Below are 26,119 nucleotides of genomic sequence, written 5' to 3'. Positions count from 1 at the left end.
CTGGCCTTGAGCTCACTTTGTAGCCCAGGCTGGCCTCCAACTCACAATGATCCTCCTGCCTCAGCCTCCTGAGAGCTGGGATTACAGACATGCACCACCACGCCTGGCTTGATTTTTTTTACTTAACTTTAAGACAGAGTCTCACTCAGGTACCTGGGCTGGTTCTGAACTGACAACCCCTCTGCTTCAATCTCCCAAGTATCTGGGATTGCAGCTGCGTAGCACCACACCTGGCTTCAATTTGTTCTTTCTCTGTGAAAGAAGAGCATAGGTTGAATAATTCCTTATCCAAAATGCTTGTGACCAGAAGTGCTTCGTATTCTGATATTTTGGATTTTGGAATATTTGCATATATATATATGGGGGGAGACAGGCAGGCAGACATACATACAGACAGACAGACACAGAGAAACAGAGAGAGGTCGATTTTGGGGATGGAGCCCAAGTCTAAACACTGACTTTCTATGCTGGGAATCAAACCCAGGTCTCGTGAGTGCTATGCAAGTGCTTTATCATTGAACTGCATTAAAAATATCGTCTAAAATTACTTTTGGGAGTAAAGGGCAACGGTGGTGTGGGAAAAGAGAAGGGAAAGAAGGGGAAATTTTGTATGTGTGTATATACAGGATAGCTAACATAGTTGTACTACTGTCTTTTCTATTGCTTTACTGAAAGGAACAGTTAATGATTACTTGTTTGATCAATATTGCATGCCTCTATTTGTTTTCGTGAGAAACCACTTTGAAGATATTAATATGTAATACAGCAACCATTCTTAATTTCCTACAATTTTGTCTGTAACTCTGTATTGTTTGTATTGTTCTTATGCTATTTTGTAAATGGATGTCTGTTTGTTAATATGTTTTCCTTCTTTTATTTTTTAAAATAAATTTAAAAAAATAAAATAGAATTACTTTTGGGCTATGTGTATAAGAAACATGTGAAGCCTGCTTGGTGGTGTAATTCCAGCACTCAGCAGGCTGAGGCAGCAGGAGTTTGAGGCCAGCTTGGGGTACACAGTTCAAGGCCATCCTAAACTATAGAGTAAGACCCTGTCTCATAACAAAACAGAACAACCAAAAAAAAAAAGATGAGGGCTGGGACAAATGTGTGTGTGTGTGTGTGTGTGTGTGTGTGTGAACCCAGGGCCTTGCACTGAGCTACGTTCCCAGTCTTATTTTTTTTTATTTTGAGAGAAGGCCTCACTAAGTCACTAAATTGCCCAGGCTGGGCTTGAACTCATGACCTTACCACCTCAGCCTCCCAGCATACTGGGATTACAGGCATGCAGTACCATGCCTGGCTGAGACCCTATAACTTTATCATTAAAAAAGAACATTAAGATAAATATGATGTATTCTTTACAATATCAGTTGTGCAGTTCAGTGCTTGCCTAGCATGTGCAAGGTCCAGGGATGGAGCCCTACTAACAAAAAAGAAGGAAGAGAAAACCGGGCCTGGTGGTGCAGTTCTAGGTGTAGTTCTAGCACTCAGAGGCTAAGATAAAAGGCACACAAATCTGAGCCCAACCTGAAAAACTTAGCAATTTAGTGAGACCCTGCCTCAAAATGAAAATGTAGCTAGGTTCAGTCCTCAGTACTGGGGTGGGGATGGGGGGGACCGATGGCATTGAGGTTAGGGAAAATGCAATGAAGAATGGAACCCAGACCTAGCTGATCACCAGCTGGGAACAGCCCTCTCCCCTCACACAGCAGACTGAATTTCCAGGAAGATGCAGGGGTGGTGCACCCCTGTAATCCCAGCACTCAGAAGGCTGAGGCAGGAGGATCGCTGTGAATTCAAAGCCAGCCTGGGATATATAGTGAAACCCAGTCTCAACAAATAAACAAATAAGTAAGAAATTGTTCTACAGACCACAGAACCAGAACTGTCTCATGCCCCATCCTGCCTCCTTGTCCAGTGGCTCCTGGTTCCATGGGATGTTTCTCTTCTGTCTTCAGGACCACTTAAAAGCTACAGATGGGGAGGACTACAAATGATCTAGACGGGGTATTTCTGTTTGCTTTTTTTTGGTCTTTCTGAAAGAGTTTTACTATGCACTTCTGGCTGGCCTTGAACATACTTTGTAGCTGAGGCTGGCCTTGAACTCACAGCAATTCTTTTACCTCAGCCTCCTGAATGCTGGGATTATAGGCGTGAGCCATCACTCCTGGCTGATTTTTTGCTTATTTGAGACAAGGTCTTTCTGCATAGCCCAGGCTAGCCTCGAACTCACATAGATCCTCCTGCCTCAGCTTCCCAAGTGCTGGGATTATAGGCATGGGCCACCATACCTGTCAAAAATGATTTAGATGTGACCTGCATATCTATCAAACCCCCAAACTGAATGTATTGCAAACTCTGCATTGCAAACATATACTGATAAAAACAGTCTTTTTTTGTTTGTTGAGACAGTCTTGCTACATAGCTCAGGCTGGTCTTGAACTCACTATGTAGCCCAAGATGGCCTTAAACTCACAGCGATCCTCCTGCCTCAGCCTCCTGAGTGTTGTTATTACAGGCGTGGGTCACTAGGCCTAGCTAAAACAAAATTTTTTTTAAACTCCAGATCAAATAATCATGTGTTCAGTGGGATGGAAATTCAGAAAATCAGGAGCTTTTTGCAAGAAAGATGATATATATCAAGTTTGACCCCAAACTGACTTTCCCACTTGAGGAAGAGGAAATAAGTTCAAGTGGAACATACTGACACCCAACCCAGCAGCTCTCACACACCCAAAGTAGAGGTCCCTCAGAGAGCCTGATACTTCCATCTGGGCCAGCGCCAAGGATAAACACTGCTGGGAATCCCCCGGCCACAGGGATGTGGTGGAAAGTTCTACACCCCATCTGCAGCCGCATCCACTCACTCTCACATCCACGGCCAGACAGACTCGGCTGGGCTGGGAAGTGAAAATACAAAAACAAACACCAACCCCGGCGCTGGGCTGGAGCTCAGTGTCGAGTACATGCTTAGGAGCTTAACATGCTCCATGCCCTGGATCTGATCTTCAGCGCCACCACCAAAAAAGAAAAAAAAAAAGCCCACTTCTCTCATGCTTATTCTGTAGCCCCAAGTACTGTTGTAAGCACTTAACTATAGTAATCATTTAATCCCCACAAGGGCCCTCTCTATTATAGGGCACAAACTATACTGTCCTCTCCACTTTGCAGGTAAGCAAATAGAGGCACACAAAGACAGAGCCAGATGTGAACCAGGTAGTTGGGGCTGGGTCTGTGCTTTTGTTGTTCCTGTTGTTGGTTTGCCCCTCTTTAGTGCTGGGGATCAAAGGCAGGCCTCCTCATGCACACTGGGCAAGTGCTCTACCACTGGGGCCAGTCCAGCCCTGAATCCCTGCTCTCAGCCAGCTCCTTGTGCTGCCTCTAGTGAGTGTCACGAGGAGTGCTTTGTAGGCGGTGTGCAGTGTGCACTCTGTGAGCCTGGCAACCGTGGTTTTTTTTTTTGGGGGGGGTGTTACTATGTAGTTCAGGCTAGTCTTGATCTCACCGTGTAGCCCAGGCTATCCTATTCGAGATCTTCCTGGTTCAGCCTCCTGAGTGCTGGGATTACAGAGATGGGGCACCACTCAGGGCTCCTGTTTTGAACCACAGAAATACTTGTAAGTGGGCCAGACGCCCAGGGCTAAATGCTCCCACCCTCTTGTCTATCTCTAGGGACAGAATTTGGGGGTTGGGCAGGGTTTGAGGCTAAAAATGCAGATAGGACACAGGCAGCGTGTGTCAAGAGAAGGGGCCTTGGTCTGGCAGCAAGATGTAAGGTTTAGTCTGTGTTACCACTTGCTACAAGCCCTTGGGTAAGTTACTTTCTTTTTTCGCTGTTTTTCTTCCAGTACCAGGAATTGAACTCACGACCTTGCGCTTGCCAGGCAGGTGCTGTGCTGCTGAGCTAAATCCCCAGCCCAGGTACGTTACTTTGTTTAAGTGGTTTTTCCTTTAAGACAGGGTTTCTCTAAGTAGTTCAGGCTGACGTTGAACACACTATGTAGCCCAGGTTGGCCTTGAACTCCTGATGACCCTTCTGCCTCAGCCTCCTCAGTGCTAGGATTATAGGTATGCACCACCACACCTGGCTCTTTTGGGTTAAAAAATAATTCTAATAGTATTAGTAACTATTAATAGTATTAATAATAAAATTCTAAAGTATCTAATAACATAATGCATGGCATATAATAGTGGTCAATCAAAAAAAAGTTTAAGTTTGAAGAGCCAGTCCTAAAACTGTCTTCTAGCTCTCAATACACTGTGAATCTGATAGGAAAGAAGCCGCACTGCTAGCAGCCCCTTTGTAAGCTCAGCTGGGACAAAACTAGAAGAACCTTAGTCTGTCTCTCCAGTCCCCGTATTTACTTTATCACTTAGGAATGTGAGGCCCCCTCATGGCTCCAACAGTAATTACTGTCATCCCAAACAATAAATCATTAATGGGCTGTAGATTCTAGTCTAATGGACTTCCACAAGGACGGCTCTGTCTCCCTTCCAGACGTACTGAGCTCAGCCACAGGCGGAGCGCCCCCTTGTATATATTCACTATATGGGAGTCACAGCTTGGACAGTTTCCGCCCTCTCTCAAGAAGAGAACAGTAGGATAGGAGGAGAGGAACGTCCACAAATAACCATGAAATATATCTAGGCCCAGCTCCACAAGGCAGAATAAGGAAGTGAAGTTACTGTCACAGACTGTCTAGCCTTAAGATGATAAGGGGAGGAAAATACCTGCTGCTTGTACTTCTTTTTTTGTTTTTGGTTTTTTTCCAGTACCCGGGAATCGAACTCACGACCTTGCACTTGCCAGGCAGTCGCTGTGCCGCTGAGCTAAATCCCCAGCCCGCCTGCTGTCTGTGCTTCATGTGGGTGGGTGAACACAAATGTTCTGTTCTGAGTAGGAACTGGGACCACTATCCTTCCCTTGCCAGCCTCACCCTTCAGGAGCCCTTCCACCCCGCATTCCTCCTGCACCAGCTGATGCTATCTCTCCATGCAGGCCGGGACCTGCAGGGCTTAGAACATCCGGAATCTTCCTGTCTGCGAGCAGTGTGAAACCCAAGTAAAGGTCCTCAGTCCCTTTGCAGAACAGGTGGGTCTCCCAAGCTGTCTCAAGCACATTCCAGGACACACCCTTGCGCCACTCTCCCCACATCCCCACCCTCCCTAAAGCTGGCTCTGCTTCGCCTGAGAAGTCCAAGTTTTGGTGGGAGGAGGAAAAGCAGATAGAATCAGAGGTGAGGTAGGGAGGGGCCCACCGAACTGGTGTTCCTGCTGGTAGTATTTCCTGCCCCATGGCTCCTCGCTGTCACTCAGGCTGGGTGGGGAAAAGTCAGGTACAGACAAGACATCCTGGTTGCTCAGCGTTTCACTTAGGTTTTACGCAGGGGCACAGGACCTGGTGAGCCCAGATAATGCTGGACCCATGGTGCACCCATAGCCACAGAGGCAGCAGGTGGGCGGCACGCGTGCACTGAGCTGCAAACCTATTCCTGCAGGAACTGCCTTGGGCTTGCCTTAAGGGGTAGTCACAGTAGCAGCCAATTTGTGTTCAGTGGCCTGGCACCCTGGGCCTTTACCCTGTTGGATCCAGAGACCTTCTCACCGTAGGTGTGGAGGAAGGGTTTTGCTTAACAACTGGGGAGGGGTCCTGTCCCAGAGACAGATGAGCCTCAGGCTCTTTTACCCACCTCTGCTGACAGGCAATCCCACAGTTCTTAGCTTGAGCTGCAGACTTGAAGAAGTCAGAAATACAAGCCTTTTGCTGGTAATCTCATGCGCATCTCAAAACCTCCAGCTGCCCACTCACCAGATCTACTCAAGTGGGAAGCTGAGGCTGAGTAAATCCAATGGAGATTTGTTAAAAAGTGTTTATTTTTCAATGGTGAGGGAACAGGGAGTGACAGGGTCAACTTTTGGCACCTTCTTTCCAGTCCATCACCCCCATGTCCTTCTCAACACAAAGCACTGGCAGGAAGGGCTGCAGGACAGAGTCACAAAGTGAGTCACAGAGAGATCCGTAAACCCTGAAGAGGGAGGATTCAAGAGTCCATGCCAAGTCAGGCATGGTGGTACACACCAGTAATCCCAACACTCTGGGAGGCTGAGGCAGGAGGGTCACAACATAGTGAGATCCTGTCTCAAAATTTAAAAAAGGAAGAAAAAGAGACACATGGGCTGCCAAAAAAAAAAAAAAGTCTGGCGATGTAGCTCAGTGTGAAGGCCCTGGATTCAATCCTCGGTACCACAAAAAAGGGGGTGGGGCGGGGATATAGCTCAGCAGCACAGCGCCTGCCTGGCAAGCGCAAGGTCCTAAGTTCGACTCCCCGTACAAAAAAAAAAAAAAAAAGGGTCCATTTCAGAGCCCTTGTTCTAGAACCAGGCTAGAGCTCAGGGGCATAGGGTTCCCCAGTAGGGGAGGGCACCCGGAGCTCAGCATCATGCCTTACCACTGTGAAGAGCCCCACCACTGCCAGCAGAGCCATCACCATAACGGCAGAGCAGATGCTGAACATATTCCGAGTGCCTGTCTTTCGGTCACTGTCATGGAGGACAAGGAGGCCCAGGCAGGCCAGTAAGTGCAGGGGCACCCGAAACCAGTTTAAGACACCAGCTTGTTCTGTCTCGGGGATCACTTTTCTCCGCAGGAAGCTCATGCTGGGAAAGTACAGCCCACAGGCCAACTCAATGAGAAGAAAGGCAATGAAGGACTCCACCGGACTCTCCTGGCCTGGGCTGGTGGAGAAAGTCAACATGAAGAGAGAAAAGACGACGATGAGGACAGCAAGGGAGAGTAGGTGCATGGGCTGAAGGTGGTACCTCTTGGAGGTAGCAATGCGGTACAGGGAAGAGCCCAGCAGACTAGCTGCCATGAAGCTGGAGAAGACAATGCCCAGTGGGGCTCCATGTGGGTCCAGCACAGGTGTCCAGAGGAAGACGAAGATGAAGATGACGCTCTCAAACAGGGCCTGTATGGTGCCCAGCAGCAGCACGCGCCGGTCTGACAGGAGGCAGCGCAGGCCTCCAGCGCAGGTCCTTGAGAAGGCACGCTGCCGGTCATAGTTCTCTCCCCAGTTGCGAAGGGCCAAGGCCCCAGCCAGGGCCAGGAGAGGAATGGCAGCCACAAAGGGGGCTACAGGCCCCAGTCCCATCCAGCTGGCCACAGCCTCAGCTGCCACACCTGCTACTACAGCCAGCACATGGTTCCAGAAGGCAGCGCGGGCAAAGGTAGCCGGGATCCACTCAGCAGGGAAGTCATGCCGCTCCACGTGTTCATGGATGTACCAGGCCTCAAAGGCTGAGAAGAGGAGGGCGGTGGACAGCCCACCAAGTGCTCGGCCCACCAGCAGCACAAAGTAGTCCTGAGACAATTTGGTTAGGCAGCACAGAGAGTACGTGAGGGAGAAGAGAACACAAGACTTCTTCCGACCCAGCCAGTCCACAAGGGAGGAGGCTACGAGGCCAAAGAGGACTGTAGAGGCGAGGCCACAGACATACAGGATGGCAATCTGACCCTCCAGGAAGTAGTAATGCTGATACAGTTTATACAGGTAGGGAGCCTGGAGCCAATCAGCTGCCAGGGCCAGGAAGTAGACCTGATAGAAGTCCAGCTGAAACTGAAGGAAGGAGGGATTGCTGCAGGCCCTTCCAGGGGGCTTAGCCCGGCATCTTGACAGTTCCAGCCCCAGGCAGGAGGCCAGGAGGCCCACAAAAGCCAGGTAGGCAGTCACCAGCATGGTGGGCCCCCGGACGACCTGGGGAAACGCAGGGGTCAAGAGTCACATCCAATGACCAGGCAGCAGAGCCCAGGGGCTGGGTGCCTAAGCAGAAGGCAGCTCCACCCAACCCTCTTCCAACTCCACTCTCCCAGGGCTAAGACCGGAGGGACCAGTTGGGTGGGTGGGAGGAGTGGCCTCTCCCGAGCTGTCTCCTAGGACACTGTGGGGCAGGGAGGGGTAAGGAGAGAGGGGAGAGGCCTGAGCACTCGTCCCACGCTTGCCTGCCACAGCAGAGAGGGAGTCCCTTCGGAGTCCCGGTCCCGCAAGTTCCAAAGGGGCTGCTGCCCTCTCCCACCGCAGCTTCTGCACACTCCCTTCCGTGACCCCCCATCCTTGCCAGCGACCCCGTTTTTGCCCTCGACAGTGTCTCGACATCTGTCCCGGGCATCCTCTCCCTGCCCCGCGCGCGGGCCTCTCGAGCTGCTTCGCGATCGCGCGCGTGCACCTCAGATTCCCCCGCTTCAGCTCACCGACACCCCCTGCGCCCCCTGCCCCCCCACCCAGCACCTCGCCCAGTCCGGGTCTCACCTGCTGCCCCGGTCTGCGGGGACGCCCCGGACACGTCCGGCTCCAGGCCGCCGGGCCGCCCTCCCAGCTCTGGTTACGGCTCCGCTCGGGCTCCAGCAGCGCGCCCGCCCCTCACAGCCCGCTTCCGGGAACCGGCCAGGCCTCCGGTCGCCGCCATGCTGGGCGCGTCACGTGACGCGGGCGCCCGGCCGAGGCCCCGCCCCCGCCCCGCCTTCCCGCCGGAGCCGGGCAGCGAGGGTGGCGCGGGGTGGAGTCGGGAGGGGAAGGGGTGACGGGAGACGCGGGCGGCGGTGATGGCGGCTGCTGCTGGTGCCGTCGCTCCTCCTGCCTTCTGGTGCCTCCCGGATGCCTGCGGAGCCTCCGAAATAAAAGCTCATGTTCTCTTTTCGTGCGTTCGTTGTCTGGGAAAGATGCTTGCGATGCCACTTCCTGAAGAACTCCGCTGCCCTGCGCCGGGACGGTTTGCCCCTGCCACCATCATGACCTCCAGGCAGGACGTCAGTAGTGTCTGGACACCTGAAGGAGGCAGTGTGGTGTCAAGAACTTGGACGGCAGACAGACCGAGGCTCCAGTCCTACCTGATTACCAGCTGTGTGGCCCTAGGCAAGCCGCATAATTTCTCAGCGACCCAGTTTCTTTGTATAAAGTCAGAAGAGAGCGGTGCCCAGATAAAGAAGGCTGAAGTTCACTGCAGCACAGGGTTAAGGACTTAAGCCCTGGAGCTGAACTTCCACCTCCTGCCCCTTGGGTGCTGTCCCACCTTGGAAAAGGTTCTTAGCCTCCCTCTGGCCTCAGTGTTCTGTCCGAGAGACCCTCCAGGGACTACCCGTGAGGGTGAAAGCCAGAATCCTAATAACGGCTCGCAGAACTCTCTTGGGGCAGGGGATATAGCTCAGTGGCATAAGCGCCTGCCTGGCAAGCGCAAGGTCCTGAGTTCCATTACCCGTACCAAAAAAAAAAAATCTCTGATGGCATCCTCTACCGCTCTTCCTTCTACTCCATCTATACTACCAGCTACAATCAGGGCCCTCGCCCACTGTTCCCGAGAGGTTCTTCTCAGATACACCCACACGGTTCTCTCCTTCACCTCCTCCAGTTTTCTGTTCAAATGTCACCTTATCAGAGACGCCTCCTTGGGCCATCTTTTTAAAAACAACATGACCACCTCCAACACCTGCTTTCCTTCCAACTCTGTTTGCTTTTGCTACTTTTCCCCCTCCCGCAGCTTTGAATATCATCTGGCACACTATGTTTTACTTGTTTATTGACTATTTCTTCCCCCTGCAGATTTGTATCTGTTTTCTTCACCTGTATATCCTGTATTTTTTTTTTTTTTTGTACCAGGAATGGAACTCATGACCTTGTGCTTGCCAGGCAGGTGCTGTGACGCTGAGCTATACACCCCTGGCCTCTCTATATCCAGTATTTAAAACGGTGGTATATAATAAACAACCCATAAATATTCTACAAATAAATGAATAAATTAATCCATGTAAATTACTATAGGATGTACTGGCCCATGTTAACTACTAACATTTATCAAACAATTATTATGTACCTAAAATCTGTTTTAAGAAATCCTGCCAAAGCTGGGCATGGTGGCACATGCCTGTAATCCCAGTACGCTGGAAGGCTGAGGCAGGAGGAGCGAAAAGTCAAGTCCCACCAGGGTAATTTAGTGAATCTTGTCTCAAAAAGTAGTAATGATAAAAAAGACTTGGGTGAGCAGGGTGTGGAGGTGCACACCTTAATACCAGTGCTTGGGAAGCTGAGGCAGGAGAGTTGCCACAACTTTAAGGCCAGCCTGGACTACATAGTGAGTTCAAGATCAGCATGGATGATACTGTCTCAAAAAACTTTTTAAAAAGAAAAAAGAAAAGGGACTGGGGTGTAGCTGGCTCAGTGTGAAGGCTCTGGGTTCAATGCCCAGTGCAAAAAAAGAAAAAAAAAATCCTAGTACCCAGGTGTGGTAGTACATGCCTGTAATCCCAGCAATTGAGAGGCTGAAGCAGAATTCCAAATTCAAAATCAGCCTAGGGGGCCTGGGGATTTAGCTCAGTGGTGCAGCGCAGGGTGGTGAGTTTGAATCCTGGTTGGTGGGGGGGAACCAAAACAAAACAAAACAAAATCAGCCTAGGGTACAAAGCAAGTTCAAAGCCAGCATGGACTAGATAGCAAGACTGTCTCAAAGAGCAAAACAAACTAAAAGTCCTGTATCAACTTTTATAGAGAATGTATGCCATTTAACTGTTACAACCTTAAGGAAGGTACTGTCAACACCCCAGAGCTGGACAGGTCAGGTAACATGCCCAGAGTCCCATGGTCAGTGGTAAAGTAGGAAGTAGGACCCAAATCTTTCCATTTCCATACTCACATGGTTTCTGAGAAGATTAAATGAGTCTAGTCACTTGAATAGGTAATTAGTAAATCTGTTGGTTTTTTTTTTTTTTTTTTTTTTTTTGGTCTTTTTGAGACAGGGTCTTGCTGTGCAGTTCAGGCTGGCCTTGAGCTCACTTTATAGCCCAGGCTAAATCTGGTTTTGTTTCTACTAAAACTTGGAGTATGGGATGGATCTGGGATTACATCTGGAGAAATACATTCTTTTTTTGTTTGTCTTATTTTATTTGAGACAGGGTCTTGCTATGTAGTTTAGGTTGGCCTTGAACTCACTATGTAGTCCCTGGCATTGAACTCACATTGATCCTCCTGCCTCAGCCTCCTGAGTGCTGGAATTATAGGTGTACGCCACCATACCCAGTAAGCTTCAACTTTTTTTTACTGTTTTTTTATTTTTGTTTTAGTTTTAGTTTTTTTTTTTTTTTTTTTCGGTTTTTCTCCGGTACCGGGAACCGAACTCATGACCTTGCACTTGCCAGGCAGGCGCTTTTGCCGCTGAGCTAAATCCCCAGCCCCTGTTTTAGTTTTTTTTCTGGTACTGGGAATTGAACTCATGACCTTGCGCTTGCCAGGCAGACGCTGTGCCGCTGAGCTAAAGCCCCAGCCCAGCTTAAGCTTTTGAACACCTGACATTAAATTGTTGGTGGATTTTCTTTGGGGCTGGAGGTCACCTTGGACTGGAGGAAGGCAGCAGATAAAATATAGTGACCTTGCCTTCTGTTTCACAGGATGGAGACCAGTGTCTATCATTATTGCACTGTATTTTGCGTAGAAGCTTCTGATAGAGACCAAAAGCAAGATTACATTGTTTTGAGATGACCTTTATCAGAGGACCTATTAAAATATGTACACTCTTCTTCTTTCTCTTTCTTTCTTTCTTTCTTTCTTTCTTTCTTTCTTTCTTTCTTTCTTTCGTGAGAGGAGTTTTGCTGTGTAGTTGCTACTCAAACTTGCAGTGATCCTCCTGGCTCAGCCTCCTGAGGTCTAGTACTACAGATGTGCTCCACCATGGCCAGCTAAAAAAATACATGTACTCGAGGTTTCCCCGGCCCCTCGGAAGTGGGAAGCACAGGTGGGAAAGGTCTTGATGGGTTATTTGCTGTCAGAGGACCGGGAGGGATAGAGTAGCCTGTAAGCACAATCCATCTCTGACATCTGCTCCTGGTGGCAAGCAGGGACAGCTGTGATCTGCATGAGATGAGCCATGGGGAAGTCCTAGCTCGCCAGGCAGCTAGGGAGAACATTCTGGGAGACGCTAGAACTCATGCGTACCAGAGGAGCTTCACTTAAAACTTTTATTACAGAAGTGTTCAAACAAATAAACAAAAAGTTCAAACATACACAAAGATACCATAGTTCTATGAAACCACAGATACAATTAACAATTATGGAATTTGTCACTTTTGGTCCTTGTGGTCTTTTTTTTTTTCTCTGCTGAAATTAAAATAAATAGCTAACTTTGCTCCATAATTGAACATACATCTCTAAAAAAATAAGGACCTCCTGTTGCATAACCTCAGGGCCGTTTTTACATCTAACAAAATTAGCACTGATTTCTTGGCATCATAAACACCCAGCCCACAATTAAATGTTCCCAACTGTCTGAAAATGTGTTTTTACAGGCAGGTGAGCTCCCCAGTCCTGAACCAAAGGCGGTCCACAGGTTCCACGTAATTGTCTTTTTTGCCCCCAAAGCTAGGGATTGAACCCAGGGCCTTGTACATGCTGCATAAGTGCTGTACTGGGCCTATCCTGCCACATGCCCAGGTCCTATAGTTGTCTTTCGAAGTCCCTTCTCACTTTGCTTCCCTGACTAGTTGAGATTGCGCCAGATTTCTTTTTTTGTGGGTTTTTTTTTCTTTTGTCTTTTTGAGACAGGGTCTCACTATGCAGTTCAGGCTGGCCTGAGCTCACTTTGTAGACCAGGCTGGTCTCGAACTCACAACGATCCTCCTGCCTCAGCCTCCTGAGTGCTGGGATTACAGGTGTGCACCACCATGACCAGCTCGAGATTTCTTTAAAACGTCCCACATTTGGGGCTGGGGATTTAGCTCAGAGGCACAGTGCCTGCCTGGCAAGCGTGAGGTCGTGAGTTCAATTCCCGGTATTGGGAAAAAAAACAAACAAAAAAAATGTCCCACATTTTGGATATGTCTACTTACTTCTTCCTTGTGTCACTTAATGTGTTCCTCCTTCTCCAGATTCCCATCAAATAGAAATGAGCACTAGAAGGTTTGACTAATGTTCAGTTTCCTGGTTGTTTCTTTCTTTGGCAAGAATTCTTCCTTAGGCGGGGGATCCTTCCTTGGTTGTGCTGAATGCTTCAGATTTCATAAATCAAAAGCTACACGATGTCTGAGTGTCCTTTCTTAGTGATGCTAAGATACATCCATGGACTGAAGTGCTGGCAGCTTGGTTGGTCCATTGTAAAGTTCTCTATCAACCATTGTCCTTGATTCATCCGTGTGTGATTCTTGCTTCAATTATATCATTAGGAATTGCAAAATGCTGATTTTTCTCATTCCATAATCCTTTCACGTTACCTGGAATTCTTCTTTAAATGTGGGATAGTCTCCACCAGTTAGAACTATCTGGTTATCCTGAAACATAGTTTATATAAGGACAGGTAGCATAAATGTTTACTTACTTTTAAGTGCCAAGTTTCAGAACAAGAATTTGGGAGAGGGCTGGGGATGTAGCTCAGTGGCACAAGCACCTGCCTGGTAAGTGCAAAGTTCTGAGTTCGATTCCCTGTACAAAAAAAAGTTGGGAGAAATTTTATTTATTTATTTTGCATTAGTTTGGGGAGGGGGTTGAATCCAGGGCTTTTTCACTGAGCTACATCCCCAATGCCTTCCATGCCTTCTTTTTCTTTTTCTTTTTCTTTTTCTTTTTTTTTTTTCAGTAAGGGTCTTGCTATTAAATTACCTAAGCTGGAGTCAAAATTATAGTCTTTCTGCCTCTGCCTCCCAGGGTACTGGGAATACAAGCATGTGTCACCATGCCTGGCTAGAAGTATCTTTTTTTTCTCCTGGTTTTTGGAGACAGGGTCTAGCTATGTTGTTTAGGCTAGCCTTGAACTCACTATGTAGCCAAAGCTGGCCTCGAACTTGAAATGATCCTCCTGCCTCAGCCTCCTGAGTGATAGTGCTACCATGCCTGGCAGAAGTATCATTTTTTTAAAAAGGTTTGGGCTTAAAGCTGAGCAGAAAGGTGTGGGCTGGATAGTAGGTGAAGCAGCAGCTACTCTGGTAGCTGTGCCTACGCCTCGCTCACACAGGCTGTGGACAGTATGTAGAACTGACAAACACCAAAGAACTGTGTCTTGAACCTTGGGTAGCAAGAGATAACAGTTCTTGTGTATCCTGGTGTGCAGACAGCTACAAGACCCCAAAGAGGTTCATAAGAACAAAGAGAGAGGGGAAGGAAAGGGACACAGAGAAGGACAGAACACCAAATACGGGGCGGCAGAAAGGCATCAGGTGAAAAAAACATCTAGACATAGAAGACAGGAAAAGAGACAAAGACAGAAAAGGAAATAAAAATGAAAGAGATCTAGAATGAAATGCACCTGGGAGCAGACTAGGTCAGAACAGAGGGATAGGAGGTAAATCAAAAGACAAAGGAAAAAAATGCTCATGAAGACAAGGCTTAATACAGGGAAAGGAGCTTGGGCATGGTGGCACATGCCTGTAATCCCAGCACTTGGGAGGCTGAGGCAGGAGGATCATTGAGAGTTTGAGGCCAACCTGGGCTACAAAGTTAGCTCAAGCCCAGCCTGGACTGCATAGTGAGACCTTGTTTCAAAACAAAACAAAACAAAACAACAAGAACAAAAAAAAAAACAGGGAAAAGGAAAGAAAAAGATGTATATGTCTTTAAATTAGGACAGGGCTTAGAATGTAGCTCAGTGGTAGAGTACTTGCTTGCTTGCTTAGCATGTGTGAGGCCCTTGGCTCAATCCCCACCAATGATAAATCAATCAATCAATAACAGAAATTGAGAGAGATGGGGGGATAGAGAGTGGGGAAAACAGATATAGTGATGAGTCAGGTTGAAGGCAAAACCTCCCAGTGGTAGAGAGGAAAGAGGCATGGAGAGAATGAAAGGAAGGAAAAGAAAGAGTAAGAAAAGAACAAAAAGCCAGGTGTGGCGGCGCATGTGTGTAATCCCAGCACTCGGGAGGCTGAGGCAAGAGGATCCTTGTGAGTTCGAGACCAGCCTGGGCTACAAAGTGAGCTCAAGGCCACTTTAAACTGCACAGGGAGACCCTGTCTCAAAAAAAAAAAAAAAAAAAAGAAGATCCTAGACAAGGAAACTGTTAGAAAAAAGACCGAAACAGGAGACAGAGAACACGAGAAATGTGGAGTGGCCTTAAGGACTCTCAGTTTCAAAGTTGGTGCTAGAAGATACTGCGCTTGCAGCTATTTCGTGTGACTTCCTAGTCCCACCTCCAGAAACAGGGACTTACACAGGGGATTATTGGGAACCCGAGTCAAGGGTCCCCAGCTTCCTCATCCCTACACCAGAAGAGTGTGGCTGTCACAGATGGGATTACTGCTGCAAGATTGAGGTCGAGAGGCTCTGAGATTTGAAGACAAGGCATTCCAGCACAAGTTCCTGGCTAGAAGCAAAATACCGCAGAGGATGTCAAAGCTATCCAAGCAGAGGGAGCAGCCACAAGCCCTCTGCTTAGGCACATCTTCCGGTCCATGGGCCACTGACCTTTGCGTGACTCAAGATGAGAGGTCAGGGGTCCAGAGACTCCTGCGGCAATCAGGGATATGGATGGGTAGGTCCAAGGGGCCAAAAGTGGCCTCTGGACAAAGGTTCTTCCACTTCCTCTAGGGAAGCGTTCACCTTGTCCGTGCAAACTGCAGAGGAGACAAGCACAGAGGGGTCTTCAGGCGGGGCTGAGGGGGATGGAGGACAAGGCCAGCTTGCTCACCTTCGGGGGCTCTGAGGGCGGCTCTAAGAACACTTTCCATTCCAGAAGTTGCAGAGGAGAAGGTTCTGGGACCAGCAGGAACAAGCCCAGAAATTAACTTCAGAGCAGATGCCCCCTGTCCCCAGCAGGACTTGTAGGGAGGTGCTCTGTATAGCTGCCTCTCCCTCCTGGGGGACAGGGTCCAGCTGACCCCTCTCCCCCTCCACCGGAGTGCCCTCCTGAGAGAGGCTCCAGGAGTGCTCCAGGAGACGGGCAGTCTCTCAGGGGGCAGCAGTCCGCTTAGACTATCAGACAGCATCCCTGCGAAGCACGCTGTCCCCTGAAGCAGAAGTTGCAGCAGCCAACTGAGCTTCGAGATGCCCAAGGAGCCCCTTGACTACAGCCGCAACGGTCACTGCAGCCGAAGCGGGAGCTCCCACAGGCAGCTTGGCCCTTGGGACAAGGGTAAATGGGGCAAGGTGACAGGTGGCAGCAGGTTGGGTGTGGACCAGAGCAGGTGACACAGGAGGGATGGGGACAAGTCAAGGGAGGACAGGCAGGGCAAGGAGGGCAAGGGCAGGTGCAGGGTGGGCCTGCGAGGCTGGGACAGGATGGGCAGGTAGCTGTGTAAGAGGGACAGATGGTGCAGGGGCAGGTGGGTGGGGGATAGCAAGGGCAGGGACAGGCACCGGCAGAGGGGGGACAGGGGAGGCAGGGAGAGGCAGCCACCGGTGGGCCATGCCCAGAGGGTGCAGGGGGCTCTTGGTGGGCAGCCTTCGTGTTCCGAGGCCCCAGGCGTAGGCCCAGAGAGAAGTCCATTCAGCTGCAGGACGGGCAGGCTGGGGGCTGGGTGCAGGGGAGGGCAGGGCAGGATAGGAGGGGCCATGGGGCAGGATTAAACCAGAGACACGCTGAGCCTTGCTGATCCTGCAGGGAGCTCAGATCTCCTCCTCCACCCTTCCCCCTCCAGATCGGCCAGAGGAAGCTCTTCTGCCACCCAGCCTTCTACCTGCCCGGGACCAGAACATGATCTCTGAAGAGGACATGCACTTTCATGCCTCCACTCCTTTATTCACTATTGCTTCTGCTTGGAATGTCCTTTCTCTCTTCTCCACCTGGCCAAGCCCTGTCATTTTGCAAATCTTCCCCTGTATGCAACCGCAAAGCATTTCTTGCACTGTAAGTCCCGCCACCTGCCTGGGCCCCTTCAACCCCAGTGGCCCAGGCTATAGCTGCAGGTCCCAGAACAGCTTCCAGGAGGGGTCAGAGGGGGGCAATCAACAGCAGCAGAAGCAGCAGTGGGACTGCGGCGAAGGAGATTGCCTGGGTTCTGGGAGTTTCCGGAGAGGAGTCCCAGGTGTGGGGGTGAGGGTGCCTGGCTGTCTGGGAAACTGACAGCCAGCCTGGACAACTATTATTTGTGGGCCTTTTATGCGTCAGGCGCTGGCCCCTGGTAGTGACAAGATGGCTGAGTTTCCTCTTATGGAGCTCCATAAAAGTGAGGGAAGGCGCAGGGTGGGGACAAAAACCAAACTGGTAAACAAATTAGCTTATTTCAGGGCGTGAGAATTGCTATTGTCATTATCACGGGGTGATGTGATAAAAAGTGACTCAGGGGTGAATCAACTGGAGGGGCAGATAGACAACCCAAGCTGTGAGGTGCCAGAGCCCCCGAGGACTCGGAGGGGATACAGTCTGCCACGCACTGGCTTGGGGTTGGGAGCCTCCTGGGGCTGAACGGAGCCCAGATGACTGGGTTAGGGACAAAAATAAAGCTGAAGAAAGGACAGAAAGCACTAAATGAGAAAGAGAAAGAAGAGAAGAGCAGGGAAGTGAAGAGAAGGGAAGAGAAGAGGCAAGCTGTAGTCTCAGATTCAGTGGTCAGGGAAAGACCTGAGGAAAGGAAGGGAACAAAGCTTGAAGTGTCCTTTGGAAAAAGCATTCAGGAGCCTGCAAAGGGGGAGATCCTAACGGCGCAGGTGCGGGAGTAAGGCCGAGCTCCCATCATGCCCATCATGCCTGCCAGGCTTTGTGAGCCAAGGTAGGGACCTGGATCTCATTCCAAGTAAAAGGGAAAATTGCTGAGGGTTTAAAACCAGAGCGTGGGTGGGTCTTCTTGATTCTATGCCACTCTCTGGTTAGAATGTTCCTCTTTTTTTTGAGACAGGGTCTCAGTATGTAGTTTAGATTGCTTCTTGGCCTTTTGATCAAGTGTGGTATGTATTTCAGGCTCTCTTTAAACTCGTTTTGTAGCCCAGACTGGCCTAGAACTTGCAGCAACCCTCCTGCCTCAGCTTCCTGAGTGTAGAGATTACAGGCGCTGGGATTACAGGTGTGCTAGAATGTTCTGCTTCCTATGTAATACAATCATTTTGGAAAACACTGTGGCATTATCTGACAGAACTGAACCTGCATAGTACAGTTTGACTTTTAATTCTACATCCTAGGAAACAAATTCTTGCATGTTTACACTGAGAAAATGTATATAAGAATGTTCATAGTCACATTGTTTATGATAACTCCAATTGAAACAATTTAGAATTCTACCAAGGGTGGAATGAAAAAACAAATCCTGGTGCTTTCAGCAATAAGCAGTGTGCAACAAGAAAAACAGCTCTGTGCAGCAACTTGCATGCATCTCACAAACAAGAAGGTGAGCAACATAAAACAGGAGAGTCATACAGTATCATTCCATGTATATAAACTTCAAAAACAAGCATAGCCAAGTGTGGTGGTACAGGATTGCGACCCCAGCACTCAGGAGGTCAGAGCAGGAGGGTCACTGGAAATTCGAAGCCAACCTGGGTTGCATAGTAAGTATAAGGCCAGTCTGAGCTACATAGTAAAACCCTGTCTCAAATTTATTTGTTTTTTGTTTTCTGAGGGTTTTTTGTCTTTTTTGAGACAGAGTCTCTCTGTGCAGTTTGGGCTGGCCTTGAGCTCACTTTGTAGCCCAGGCTGGTCTCAAACTCGAAACCATTCTCCTGCTTCAGGCTCCCAAGTGCTGGGATTACAGGTATGCACCACCATGCCCAACATTGCCTCAAATTTAAAAAAAAAAAAAAAAAGTAAGCATATTTGGGTGATGTTGTTTAAGGATGTAGACACAGGCGCTAAATTTTTTTAAAAATCAAGGTACAGCTGGGTATGGTGGCACATGCCTATAATCCCAGCACTTGGAAGTTGAGGCAGGAGGACTGCTGTGAGTTTGAGCCCAGCCTGGGCTACAGAGTGAGTACTAGGCCAGCATGAACTATATAGTAAAACCTTGTCTCTAAATAATTGAATAAATACTCAAGGAAGTATCTTGTTTGCAATTACTACCAAAGCCAGGGTGGTAGTTACTTTTTAGGGAACTGTGGAGGGGGCGGGGGTAAAGAACTTCAGAGTGCAGGAAAATTTCCATTTCTTGATGGGATGGCAGTTAAATATGTGTTTATTTTTTTCCAGATCATTTGTTTGTTTGTTTGTTGGAGACAGAGTCTCCCTATGTAGCTCAAACTGGCCTTGAACTTGCAGCAATCCTCCTACCTCAGCCTCCTGAGTCCTAGGAATACAAGTGTGTGCCACCATGCCCAGCTCCTCCAGATCATTCTACACACTGTTTATAATATATTTATATATTCTGTACAAAAAGAGGAAATTAAAATACCTCTTCTTTCTATGCTCCATGTCACTTTAATCAAAGTGACATTCATACACCTATCTTTCCCACTAGACTTTCTCTATTTTTCTGGTACCTATCAGTGCCTGGCATATACCAAATTCTCAATAAATGTTGGCTTAATTGTATTGAATTGATTTTTTTTTTTTTTTTTTTTTTGTCTTTTTTGAAACAGGGTTTCACTATGCAGTTCAGGCTGGCCTTGAACTCACTTTGTAGACCAGGCTGGCCTCGAACTAGAAGCGATCCTTCTGCCTCAGCCTCCCGAGTGCTAGGATTATAGGTATGCACCACCACTTGAATTGAATATCCCAAGCATCTCATCCCCAAGAGAGGCAGGCAGTTACAGGACAGAGATAGGAAGACTGCTGTGGTGAAGAGAGCTCAGGACCAAGACCTGAGTTTCTATCTTAGCTCTGCCACTTCCTAACCATGTGAGGCTGGCCAGGTCACTGACCTTTTGTGAAAGGGGGTGATTACAGCTAGTCTGGGCTGCCTCGCCTGTGAATTAAATGGGATAATGTACGTGCCTAGTAGTAGGTGCTCAACGAAGGACAGCGTCCCCCAAACTTCCTCCCCAAGCCCCACAGCTTTTCTTCAAAAGAGTTCATCAGGGGCTGGGGATTTAGCTCAGCGGCACAGCGCCTGCCTGGCAAGCACAACATCGTGACTTCGATTCCCGGTACCGGAGAAAAACCAAAAAAATAAAAATAAAATAAAATAAATTAAATTTAAAAAAAAAGAGTTCATCAGATGGGGCAGCCAGACACCAAAGATGGCCCCAAAAGGTGGACCTACATCCATGGGGGCTCCCCAGTGCCAGCACAGAGATGTAGTTTGGCAGAAGGCTGGCAGACAGGGAGATGTGGTTGAAGGTAAACTGAACCCAGGCAGCTGGTGGGAGCTGGCAGAGCAGGCAGGATGCCCAGGTCCTGGGAGTTTCCATGCAGGGGAAGTCCCAGGTGCAGGTGCGGGGGTGCCAAGCTGGCCCCACCCAATACCCTAGCCCCAGGGGATGTGGGCACAGGGAGGAAAGTGGGTCAGAGCAGGGCTGGAACTTAACCCCATGGGTCCCATGACCTCTCAGCCAGCTGGAGGCACAGCCAATGAAGCCTGCTCCCTTCTCCAAAGTGTTACCAATTCTTTGGCTTCAGAAAGGAAGAACCTAGGGGGTTGGGGAATGTAGCTCAATGGTAGAGCACTTGTCTAGCATGTGCAAGGCCCTGGGCTCAACTCCCAGCACTAGAAAAGACAAAAGAAAAAAAGAGGAGGAAAGAAGAACCTTAGAATTTTGGTGCCTGGGCAGGAGGAACAGGAAAGCTCCCCAGCGGATAGAAGAGAGAATAGAGAACCCCTCTCTCCTCTGCCTGGAGGTTCTGTTCAAAACAGACAGCTACACCCACCCACACGCTGGCTGGCAGACACCGGGAGCACTCACCTCACACACACTCCAGGCAGCTGTGGAGGCAGACACGCTAGCTCCTGGGAGTGGGACAGGTCTGGGCTGGATCCGTGGGAGGGGGAGGGCGCAAGGAGGAGAAGACTTTCTGTCTGGGGAGGCTCCACCTGGGTAAAGGCAGGAATCTTCACCCTGGAGGGTTTGCCAACATGGAGTCTTGATTTCTGTAGTATAATCTCAGGCCTAAGCCTGTAATTCTTATTCCCTCTCTGTGTGTCGTTTTCTGTTTTTGGAGCAGCAGATGAAGGAATGAACAGAATCACTGCAGAACAAAATCACCAGGAGGCCCAGGGTCTTGCTTTGGCCAGGAGAGGGTGCTTACTATCAGGATCCAGGTGGAGCACAGGTGTGGCATGCTCCTCTTCTTTCTGGGAAAGCTGGCTGGCTGAGAGCAAGGAGCTCTGTTCCAGGGCCTTTGCACACACTCTTTTTTTGCCCACACACACTCCTTCATTACCCTTCTCTTCACTCTCCTCCACTTTTCCCCAGAAGGCTCCTGATCTCCCTGGCTGGGGGTGGTGGTGCGTGGGGGGATAATCCTATGCTCCATCCCCGTAGCACCTCATTCTTCTCCATAGTGGTTATCCTAGTTGCCATTTATGCACCTGTGTGGCCCTACCTAGGCATTCCCACTGCCTAGCAGAGAGCTTCACGCATCATGGATATTTAATGCAAATTTGCTCAATTCATGAATGGTGCGTGCTCAGGAAAAGAATTCTTAGAGCTGTGTAGGCTAATCCTAAAATCCTGTGTTCAGAACCAAGGTTGTATTCTACATGAAGATCTGGGTAGGGCTGGGCCTGGAAATACTTTCCACATACAAACTTTCTCACCAGGAGGACCAACAAGCTGGAAAGCAGCAGAATGGGGCTGGCACAAGGCATAGAACTGAGCAAGCACTAGGAGAAGGGCTGGCACTGGCCTTGGCACAGAGCAGGCCCGGGGGAGGGTGGTGGGGGAGAGGGGGCAAGGGGAGGACACGTGTTGTACAAAACATGTTTTCATCATGCTCTCCCTGGGTGCCCTGGTCTCCAAGCCCCCACGGCACTTCTGTGTCTTAATGATGTCCTTGGGGGCTGTAACATAGCTTCCCCCAGCCCCCATACACATCTGCCTGCCACCTCTAAGCATGGCCTGGGACATCCGGCGGGAGCAGACTGGGCATGGGTGGGGAGGGGCAAAGGTGGAATGAATAGAGGGTAGGTAAAAAGGCAAATCAAGGCAGGTGGGACAGACACCTGTATCCTTTTCCTCTCCTTAGTAAGTCTTTTTGCTTTTTGCTCTGTGTTGAGGGGAGCAAAGAAAGCCTGGTCCTAGGGTCCTCAACATATCATTTCTCAGGGGCTGGAGATTTAACTCAGCGGCACAGCGCCTGCCTGGCAAGCACAAGGTCGTGAGTTCGATTCCCGGTACCGGAAAAAAACAAACAAACAAACAAACAAACATATCATTTATCCAACCTGTCAGGGAGCAGCCACAGAGCAAAGCTTAGCACTAGCCAGCTCTGATCAGCTGCTTTAAAGATAATAGCATGCGATGTATGAACCATTGTTATTCTCCTATTATTTTGTTATGAAATTTTGTTTCACTTTTTTCTCCATCAAAAAAAAAAAAAAAATAACCAGGTGTAGTGGCACATACCTGTAATCCCAGCACTCAGGAGGCTGAGGCAGGAAGATCACTATGCTTTTGTTTTTGTTTTTGTTGTTGCTGTTGATTTTGGTCTTTTTGAGACAGAGTCTCGCTATGTAGTTCAGACTGGCCTTGAGCTCACTTTGTAGCCCAGGCTGGTCTCAAACTGGCAACAATCCTCCTGCCTCAGCCTCCCAAGTGCTGGGATTACAGGTGTGTGCCACTGCGCCCCGCCAGGAGGATCACTATGAATTCAAGGCCAGGCTGGGGTTACAAAGTGAGTTCCAGGCTGGCCTGAACTACATAGTGAGCCTGTCTCAGAAAAACAAATGAATGATTAAACAAATAAATAAATAAGCCTAGAAATAGGCCCAGTCCCAGGCAAAAGAATGGAGGGCAGCCCATTCCACCATTTGGCAAGTGGGAAGTCATCGTCCCAAAACTTCCTCCTGGAGTCCCTGGACAGAAGAAACCGAGCTCTGCTGGAAGATTGGGGGTGGACAGAGGGGAGAGGATTCTGAACTCCTCTTGTTTGCTCCCTAATCTGCTCTGACTGGTTTGACTGCCACACTGCTGCTGTGCACAGACCCCAGTCCTCAGGGTCCTGGGCTGGGACAACAGAGCGGGTGGCATGGAGGCAGTGGCAACCCAAGGGGAGGGGCGGGAGGCGGGCCTTCCTGGTTGCTGTCCTTGGCTGGGGGTCAGGGGACCACCAGAGGGAGGAGCTACAGTTATTCCAGACGGATGGATGGACAAATGCCCACCAGAGACAAAGACAGAGACAGACGGACAGACACAAACCAAGACAAAGAGGAAGGCAGCCAAATGGAATTCTAGACACCCTCTCTCCCAAGTGTTTTGTTCTCCGTTTTAGCTTCCTTGTCCCCATCTGTTGCCATAGCCTTGCAGTCTCAGAGCTCCAGTTCTTGGTCTCTGGAACCAGCCCCTGACCTCCTCTGAAGGAGAAAGGAAGAGCTGAGAGAGGTGATGCCCAGCCAGGGAAGCGTTACGGGGTGGTGCCTGGGTCTGTGTCAGAATGCCCAGCCAGGGAAGGAGTGGTGCCCTCGCCTGGTTCATGAGGACAGGAGTCTCATTCACTGTAAACCAAGTACAGATGTTCTGGAAGGAGGAGCGGGGATTAAGGCCACATTCCCAAGCCGCAGCTGGGCCCGCCCTCCTTCCGCCAGCCACCAGAAAGGCCGGGAGGGGTTAACTTTGTAGCCTCCTGGAAGGATCCCTGCCACACAGGCAGGGTGCCATCCCACCCCGGCCTGGACGCCAGGGTCCAACTCCCTGACACTGCCCCTCCCACATTGCTAGGAGTTGCTCCCAGGGTAACCAGCAAAGTCAACAGCAGCCAGGCCACCTGGGGACAGGGCCCTGGAGTACCTATTCCCACTCCAGCTCTGGAGTGAAGGAGACAGGGCTTGTGTGTACCCCCATTGACATCTCTGGTCTCCTGAGACAGCCACAGGGTCTCTCTTCTTTCCCCCTCACCTTCACCTAATGCCGGCTACCAAAAGTGGCCTTTTCCGGGAAGGACACCTGGTCCCAGAGAGGACAGAGGAGAGTAATTCCAGGATGGAAAATGTGACATGACTCAGGAGTCCATGCCCCAGGTGCTGGCCACCCTGGGAGCATTGGCAGAGAGGTCCCCCGGGTTCCAGCCTAGCCCAACTCCCATAATGTCCCCTTTCTCCTCTTCCCACTCCCAACCGCAATCCCTGTGGGGGTGTTTGGGGTCCCGGAACAGACTTGGGACTTCAGACACTTTTCTTTGGCTCTTGGCTCAGTGGAAAAGGGTGAAAGTGCTGGGTTCCCATTCTAGGGTCAAGTCTGTCTCTGTTGGTCAACTGAAGTCAAAGAATGTCCCATCAGACACAGACGTTTGGCACACAGAGCAGGGAACCTGGCAGGCCGCTCTGGATGAAGCAGACACACACCCTTGCCTGGGCTTTCTCCCTGCACCAGCCCAAGACTCCTCCCACTCCCGCCACACAGCTCCTCCTGCCCCTCTCTCAGCCTCTCCCTCTCCAAATCCAAGCGTGAAGATGGGGACCATATTGGCAGCCAGGGTTCCAGTCGCCCTGACTTTTGGAGCTTGCTCCAGGAAGGTGAGAGGGATGAGATCTATGAACCCAGGTCTCAGCACCCCCACAACCTCCACTAGTTAAACCAGTTTGCTCCTGGGGCAAAGGACTGGGGAGGCAGGGCAAAGGCAGAGGCTACCTTGACCTGCAGGTGGAGGCTCAGTGAAGGCTAGGACGGTGACATCTTTGACTCCTGCCCCATCACTCCACCCTTGGGAAGATTTGGACGCGGCACCCCTTGCCTACTGTGTGGCCTGGCGGAACACAGCCTGGTCAGATACAACTCAACCAGGTTCCCCAACGCGCAGGAAGAAGAGCGCCAGAGAGAAAGGGCTGGCATCACTGGGCGAGGACACTGACCTCCTCTGCCAGCCTAGCCCGGCCTCCCCGGGGATGGAGCCGCAAAAGCCAAGCAAATGGGAGGGGCAGAGACCTAGGCGTCCCAGGCCGCCCCGCCCAGCCCCCCACCCATCTCCCGCCCCCCAGCCCCAGGGCACCAAGGAGGGAGCCGGGCAAGGGCAGGCGGCAGGGGAGGGAGGAGCGAGGGCGGGAGGGGGAGGAGGGAGCCGGGCCGGGAGGGAGGTGGGGGGGTAGGGAGGGAGAAAAAGAAAGAAAATATTTTCCGTGTCCCCGCCTGCAGAGTCAGTGTGCGGTTTGGGAGAAAATGTGTCGGATATTTTGGGGCGGTCACGTGGGCGGGCGGGCTCCGAGAGGCCCCGGGACAGTCCCAGCCTAGAGCCGTGCCCCCCTGGAGCCCCCCATTGCCCCGCAAGCCCCGGACGCGGCGACGCTGCGTCCCGAGACCGCCCGCGCCCGGATCTCGGGGCTCCGCGGCCTCCCTTCCCCGCCCCCCTCCAGGTGAGTCAGGCGGGGAAGCCGGCTCCCCCGCCCCCCCCCTTCCCCTTTCTCTTTCCCCTGCTGCTTCTCCTCCCCTCCCCTTCTGAACGATCTCTCCAGCCCTGTTCTCTTGTTTTGAGGGAAAAGTGTGCAAAAATATCCAGCCTCACATAAATACTGAATTGAAAAAAGGATTATTTTAATAGCTTTTCCCATGCTAGGGTGGATAGTCATCTGATGATACAATAAAACTGTATAAATGATAGTTTCTTAAACTTAGTTATAGGGCTGGGGATGTGGCTCAGAGGCACAGCGACTGCCTGGCAAGCATAAGGTCCTGAGTTCGATTCCCCGTACTGTTAGGGTCGAGACACTCGCCGCGTGAAGGAAGACTCTAAGAGACGTTTTTTTATGCAAAAAGCAAGGGGATTTTATTTACCAAGCATGCATGGGGCTCACTGAGCTCGCAGGAACAGAGAGCCCCGAGCCAGGTCAGTTTTGGCTCTTTAACCCGAAAAACCACAAAGGAGGGGGCTTGCAAGCGTCATTACAGTACCAAAACAAAACAGATTTAGTTATAACTTGGATATCTTGGAATATTTCTATTCAGTTAGATTAAAATCAGTTGGTCTTGAATAGGTATTGCAGTAGTGGATGACATAAATGATTATTTTACAAAATATGTAGATCTCCCTGAGTGTTTACACATCTCACAACAAACTGTCAAAAATTTACATCTGTTAATGCCACCACACATTTTAGCAGAAAATTTCTAAGTTTTGGGGTTTTTTGTGTTTTTTTTTT

At 50.0% G+C, this 26,119-nt stretch overlaps 1 protein-coding gene and 1 long non-coding RNA gene across 2 annotated transcripts; one reads left to right on the top strand and one right to left on the bottom strand.

Moving 5' to 3' along the window:
- Positions 1-6,293: 6,293 nt before the first annotated feature.
- On the bottom strand, positions 6,294-8,506 carry Mfsd5 (major facilitator superfamily domain containing 5). The gene is made up of 2 exons (XM_005397163.2): positions 8,310-8,506; positions 6,294-7,757 (listed from the first exon to the last, which is right to left on the bottom strand). Exon 2 carries the CDS (start codon positions 7,737-7,739, stop codon positions 6,387-6,389), a length of 1,353 nt encoding a protein of 450 aa, XP_005397220.1. The 5' UTR covers positions 7,740-7,757; positions 8,310-8,506; the 3' UTR covers positions 6,294-6,386.
- Positions 7,633-9,796, top strand: LOC106149961. Its single transcript, XR_001236456.1, has 2 exons — positions 7,633-7,721; positions 8,720-9,796. It is a non-coding gene; the product is annotated as an uncharacterized LOC106149961 (long non-coding RNA).
- Positions 9,797-26,119: the final 16,323 nt, after the last annotated feature.

Source organism: Chinchilla lanigera, unplaced genomic scaffold (genome assembly GCF_000276665.1).
Source record: "Chinchilla lanigera isolate Chin_1 unplaced genomic scaffold, ChiLan1.0 scaffold00057, whole genome shotgun sequence".
Taxonomy (NCBI): domain Eukaryota; kingdom Metazoa; phylum Chordata; class Mammalia; order Rodentia; family Chinchillidae; genus Chinchilla; species Chinchilla lanigera.
This window is presented reverse-complemented; position numbering and strand designations above follow the sequence as displayed.

Bases quoted from the DNA above. Each gene is read 5' to 3' on its own strand.
- Mfsd5 (XM_005397163.2), bottom strand. From the start codon at position 7,739: ATGCTGGTGACTGCCTACCTGGCTTTTGTGGGCCTCCTGGCCTCCTGC.